This window comes from Cinclus cinclus, chromosome 24 (assembly GCF_963662255.1).
Source record: "Cinclus cinclus chromosome 24, bCinCin1.1, whole genome shotgun sequence".
NCBI lineage: Eukaryota > Metazoa > Chordata > Aves > Passeriformes > Cinclidae > Cinclus > Cinclus cinclus.
In genome coordinates this window covers 2,786,895-2,793,611 of record NC_085069.1, presented here as the reverse complement: position 1 = coordinate 2,793,611, position 6,717 = coordinate 2,786,895, and the positions used below count along the sequence as shown (strand labels likewise).

General features: G+C 43.7%; 1 protein-coding gene across 1 annotated transcript in view; it reads left to right on the top strand.

Moving 5' to 3' along the window:
- Window positions 1–5,045: 5,045 nt before the first annotated feature.
- The window catches only part of LOC134053460 (olfactory receptor 10C1-like), a gene marked incomplete at its 5' end in the record, with an annotated part of 30,140 nt that continues 28,468 nt past the window's right edge, over window positions 5,046–6,717 (top strand). The window contains one exon of the mRNA XM_062508473.1: window positions 5,046–5,588. Coding sequence (XP_062364457.1) covers window positions 5,046–5,588 — 543 coding nt within the window. The remainder of the gene's footprint in view (window positions 5,589–6,717) is intronic.

The window sequence follows — 6,717 nt, the reverse complement described above, 5'->3', positions numbered from 1 at the left end:
ACCTTCCAACAGGAGCTTGCAGTGTGCTCCTGGCCCCGGGGTTGCTCAGGAGCAGGTCCTGCTGAGGCGGAGGGACATGAGCAGATCCGTGCAGGGCAGCTACAACCTCTGCAGCCCCTCTGTGCAGCACACAGACTACGAGCCCTCAGCGAGGAAGAGGAGGAGGCTGACAACACATTCCCCGTGTTGTGATCAAACCCCTGTGGATAGAGCAACTCCAGGGCCCCCCAGCTCCCACTTGAAGCAGGCTCCCAAGCTCAGGGCTGCTCGGAGGCAAACCCGAGCGAGGTGCAGAGAGCAGAGGAGATCCCCACGGCGGGGCTCTGACCTGCACGGCCGCTTTGTGCAGTGCACAGACGACCAGCAGCCCTCTGTGAGCAAGAGGAAGAGGAGGAGAACAAGTTCTTCCCGTTGTGACAGAGCCCCAGGGGATTGCGCAACTTCAGGGCCCTCCAACACCAGCTTCAAGCAGGCTCCTGTGCTCAGGGCTGCTCAGGAGCAATCCCGAGCGAGGCTGAGGGAGCAGAGGAGATCCCCAGAGCTGGGCTATGATCTCCACAGCCGGTTTGTGCAGCACGCAGCCCAGCGCCCTTCGGCGAGGAAGAGGAGGGTGCCCATGGCCTAGAGGGGCAGGTCTGAGAAGAGCTCGGGGCACTCTGGGAGTGCTGCAGTCAGATTTTGGCCCTGGCTGAAGCAGAAGGGAAGATTAGCACTGAGGTTTTTATCACAGGTGTCTTTGTTTTCTTCTCAAAGATGAAGAAACAGTTGGTTTATATGGGCGATGATGCTTGTGAATAGAGTAATAGGCTTTAATTAGAATTCTTCATTCCACAGTGTAGATAGTTTTTGCTGCTAATATAGGTCAGTAGTTGAAAGCAATATTGATGCAATTTTTTAATTAAAGCTAGAAAAATAAATGTTAAGTACAGACTGATATTACCCTTGCCAATGTCTCTTTTTCTCAGTCTCAAGGTGAAATCTTGCTGGGTGTCCCCACTCAAAGGAGGAATCTCCAGCCACATTCTGAGAAGGGGAGGGGGGGTTAGACATCTGTCCTGTTGAAGAGTGGGGCTTTTCCAGAGTGAAGTGATGGACTGTGAGTGTCACAGTGCTCAGGGAGCTGTGCCAGCTGGGGCAGGATGCTCTGCCTGAGCAGGGATACAGCAGCTCCAGCTGTGTCCTGTCTACACCTTAGCAGGAATGGCTTGAGCAAGGAGGGCCTCCTGTTTGTAGTGCTAAAGAATGCTGAGACCAGCTTGACCAAACTATCATGTCACCACTGTCACTGAAAACATCAGGATAAATTAAGCTCTCTAATGCTACTTTTAGTGTCAGGAAGCACACATTCCTTTCTTAGAGTGCCCTTCTGGGCAACTCCTCCCACTTTATATTCCAGGCATGATGCTGTGTGGTATGGATGTCCCTCTGGGCAGTTCAGGTCATCACCTGTCCCAGCTGTGCTCTCTGCCAGTTTCTTTTGTGAGCCTCCTCACAGGCAGAGCAGAAGATGAGAAAACAAAATGTCCCTGACTCAGGACAAACGTGACTGAGCAAAACCCCAAACTTCAGCGTATTATCAACACCATTCTCATTGCAAATCCAGAACACAGCACTGTAAGAGCTACCGAAATAAAGAAATTAACTCTACCCTGTCTGAAATGAGAACAGTGGCATTCCAGCACAATTGCTGAATTACCTTTGTTAGTTCCCTCTTTATCTCTGGGTTCTGCACAGTGTCCATGTGGTTCAGAAATTCTACATTCCTTGAGTCCATATTCAGCCATACAATGCCTCTTCCAGGTCTGAGACCATTGATGCATATCAAGGTTAATTACAGTTGTTTTAGCAAAACGTAAAGCTTCAGGGCTTTTCCCAAGCTGTGTTCCCACTAGAGCAGCTTATGGCAAACCTTGCTAAATGTTGGCTACAGTGGCATATGACAGAGTGGAAAATTACACGGCTCATGATTAATTAAAAGAAGTAATTAGAAAACTGAATTAAAAGAATGAATTAGAAAAGGTATTTGTAAAGTTCTATCATTTCCAACACCATGAGGACATGCAAACAGAGAATCCCTGATCTGAGGGCAGGAGCAGCAAGGATGTCCAGGCCTTCACATGGAAGTGAGAGTCAGACGGGTCACATGGGAGAAACCAAAGTGGTGCTAGTACCTTCTTCAGCAGCAAAGCCTATTTTGTTGAATAGACCTGCCAAAACCTAATGTAAAAATGTATCAGAGGCAGCCAGTCAGGTTATGCTATAGAAGGGCAGTCCCACTTTTGCATGACAAGGATTTCTAGCATACCTCCCTAAGGTGTGTGAATATCCCTCCCTTGAGCAGGGAAAGCCCTGAAGGTCACTTCTCATGGCTGAGCAAAATAGGTTTGCTCATGGTTGTTGGATGAGTGACATCAATCTCGACGTAATTGTTTTGCCTGATTTCATAGAATTGCTTCTCTGTTGCTTCCAAGATAGTGCACTATACTGGAACACTAGTAGTTAGTTAGGGTGTGTTACTATGCTAGTTCCACTATGTTAGTTATGTTAGTAAGGCTGCCGATGCTATGTGACAAATACTTGTGATCAAGTTATTTTGCTTAATGATTGCAATCAATTTAAATGAATTCTTAATTTTATTTATATCAATAGATTTGGTTTGCCGTCTTTAATCCCATGGGGCACAGTTGTATACAGGCTCAAGTACACCTCTGTAACACTTTGCATAGAAACTGTTGAAGAGTCTGGGGCTGGGCTAGGATCCAGCTGCATGCAGACTTCTCTCTGAGGAGTTTAGAAAACAAAAGTGTCTTTCCTGTACCTGCTGACTTGACTGGAGGGCTTCTGTAACAAACTTTGTCTGGAGTGGGTCTGTTCTCCACTCACTGATAACTTTTGCAAGGAGCAGGGAGTTGGACTGGATGAGCATTATGGGTCCCTTCCCACGTGAGATATTCGATGATCTGATGATTCTATTACATGGTGGAAGGGGAAAGGGATTTTCTTTTTGCCACCATGGAAGTTGGGAGAAGTATTAGTAAAAACACTGGTAAAGGGAGGGCTGCAGGGAGCAGTATCACCTTCCATCACTAAATTGGACTAGGATTTCATAAAATTAAATGAAGACCAACAGCCGTGCCTGGCCTTGCTTATTGAGCCTTCTCCCAAGCACAATGGGAATATCTGCTGGTAGTGGATAACATTGAGTGAGTTGGTCTGTGCTGTGAAAGATGGTCTGACTGCTTGGTGGGCACATCTGTCAAATAAATCTTAGCCAAAGAAATAATTGGAATGCTAAATCCTTGTTTGCTGCAGCAGATGTGGCAAAGAAAGTGGGTGATTTTTGGTTGGTTGATTGGATGGGGATTATTGTTGTTGGTGGTGTTCTTTTAAACTTTCTGATTAATGACAAAGCTTCGGAAGAAGGAGTAGGGGAACCTACATGTTAATTTGTGGGCAAGAATGATCTTTTTGGTGCAACTTTATCCCAAAGTATATGTGAGGACTGCATCAATACACACTCCTTTGTCTTGGGTTCCTCTACGGCAGAGTCACTGATGGTGTGACCCAGAAAGAAAATATGGGTACAGACACCCAAATGGTTTAAAGTGGGCATGTTTCAGCAGACTGTAGTACACAGTAGCAGAAGCAGGGGAAGTATCTGGCAGCAGAGGATCATAAAGCCAAGGAGGATTAGCAGTGCCTTAGCAAAACCTATAGCCTGCATACTTCTTCATGATACCCTAAAAAGGGTCCTTCAAATCTGCGAGCGATGAGGTATGCCAGGAAATAGATCAAGGTAAACTAATTTTTAGTTGTAATGATCTGGACATCAACAGGGAAATAAAAATCAAGATTGGCAATGAGTGAATCTTTTGTCCCTTATCCCCAAGTGAATGTGGGCTGCATCTTTGTTTCACCTTCAAATTTTGCTGAGAAAGCATAAGTATGGTAAGCCTGTGTGGCAACTCTGTCATTAATCTGGCTGCATTATGAAGTAATAGTAATTACTGCAAAGTAAAACCAGATCTTGATATTTGTGTGGGATATCTGGGTTTATATAGAAATCATTTGCAAGTTCTGTAAAACTAGAGGTGGCTGTGAATCAGCTCATACACGTGCATCATATTTATCCAACCTCTTAACAACTATTCCTTATTGCTCCAATCAGCACTAGCCAGTCTCAGTGGACTTTATATAGATGTAGTATAAAGAGCTGTGGACAAACCTCTCTTCTGCTTCACTGCACAGTGCTCAGAGTTGAAAGCTTTCCTGGAGACCTCAACATTTAGGGGTTTTTTCCTATCCTCTCTCTTCTTCTACCACACTCCACAACAGGAGAAACTACCTTTGTTATATTCAAATGGTGCAACTGATGATTTTTGAGACTTGAACTGATTAGTCCATGAAAAGATCTCTGCCACAACAAGTTTTCTTCTTCTACAGAGTAAAAGTGGTAGCTGAGCGTTTGAAGAGAGTGGTGAATATACAGCCTTTGAAGGCAATGCTTTGAAAGAAGAATCAGTCAAAAAGAGACAGAAACAAAACGCATAAGACTGCCTCATTTTCTTTCGAAGCTTTTATAATCTTTTCAGAAGATCTTCTCAAAATCTGAGTAGTATCTAAATTCCAGTCCTCTTTCTGTCTGTTCAAGCAGGCAGTTGTATTCTGACTGCAGATTTGCCCGGCTGTTTGCAGCTTCATCGGCTGCTGGACACTAAAACGAGGAGAGCTCTGCAAGGCACCAGAGAAGGATGATCCTTGGGAACCTCAGTGGATTGAGTGAATTCAGACTCCTGGGTTTTTCTGGAACCTCTCCTTTACACCCTTTGCTCTTTCTAGTTTTATTATCTCTTCCTATTCTCACCTTGATGGCGAACACAGTGATAGCTTTGATAACAAACAGTGATAATCGCCTTCACACCCCGATGTATTTCTTCCTCACTCAGCTGTCCTGTTGGGATATCTGCTATTTGTCAGTCATTATCCCAAGTATTCTCGAGAACCTGATGGTGGGAACAGTGCGTATTTCCAAGACAAGATGTGCAATGCAGATGTTTTCCTTCCTTTTCTTTGGAGTTGCTGAGTGTTTTCTCTTGGCCGCCATGTCCCTTGATGGTTATTTTGCAGTTTGCTGCCCCTTGCATTACACAATGATCATGAGCAGCAGGGTCTGCAGAAGCCTGGTTGTTGGAGCTTACATCTGTGGAACTGCTGTGGGCTTAGTTCACACCCTCATCACCTTCAGCTCACCCTTGTGTGGTTGTGCCATTGACCACTTCTTCTGTGAGATTCAGCCTCTCCTGGACGTGCTCTGTGGCAACACTCTCCCAAGTGAAATCCAGGTCATTGTGGTGGCTGTCTTTGCTATTCTGAGTCCTTTCTCACTGGTCATTTATTCCTGTATTCCTATCGTTTCCAGAGTTCTTCACATGGCATCAGCTGAGAGCCAGGAGAAGGCGTTTTCCACTTGCTCCTCACAGCTCCTGGTTGTGACTGTTTTTTATGGCACTGCAGGCTCCATGTACCTGCGGCCAAAATACAGCTACTGTGCATCTGTGGATAAATTCCTCTCCCTTGCTTATTCTCTGGTGACTCCTTTATTGAATCCCATCATTTGCAGTTTGAGGAATAAGGAGGTGAAAGGAGCCCTGAAGGAAAAAATGGAGCAAACCTAAGTTAGTGTGGAAATGAAATTGAAGATTTGGGTTGTTCCAGGTGTTTGTGGTGGAATTTTTCACTCTAAATTCTTGTTCAGGAAAATCAATTTCCAGATCTACTTCATCTGTTGGGGAGGAAGGAGGGAGAAGAGTGGAGATTTTTAGCTCTAAGAGGGAGTGTTAGAAGCTATGTTAACATTTTGGAAGGGAATTTCTTCCACATACTTAAGAAATTCTTCAATAAACTTATTTTTTTCCTTTTCTTTTCCTTGCTATTTTTCAAAAGCTTGAAAATTGTGCTTTACATACTTCTGAATTTTTGAACCAAAGAGTAATATTCAAGAGCCTGACATTACTGAAAGAACTGAAAAGAATGAGTTTTCACCTGTTTGCATTTATTTCCTGAAACTGTTTAGTAAATCTGTTGGGGGAAAGGAGAGGACATAGTTCAGGCAATAATGTGGAGCCCAAGAAATTACTGAGGACTGATTTTTAATTCTGAGATTGTTACTGGGGCAAAAAAAAAAAAAAAAAAAAAAAAGAGGTGTGCAAAATTGCATTCCTGCCCCACTGCCTCAAAGATATTTCTTCAATTTTAGAGTCATTGTTTTAAACATGTTAGACCAAGTGTAGGCATTCGAAGTACCTAACCACTGTAATGCTCTGTAACTATTAATACAACTCTTTATATTAAATGCTCAAAGCTTAAATGATATTGGAAAGATAAGGACATGCATTACTCCTTAAATTAATCCTTCATTCCTGGAAATAACTGTAAATATAAATATCATAAAAGTACATGTCCTGGTTTAAAAGACAGCTGTTTGCTAAGGAAAGCAGAAGCTTCCCTTTGGACTGAAAAATGTGACCCTTCCTTCCTTCTTTCCTTCCGATTATTAGGATTTTGAAATTAAGGGAGCTCTCAGGCAAAGATATGGGGGTAGGAATAACAGTTCTTTACTAGTATATCTACCAAGACAAACAAGAACAACAGCAGCTATGAAATTAGCCACAAACAGACCAGTAACTCAGTCCCAGTGTTTTTTGGCTGCAGGCACCT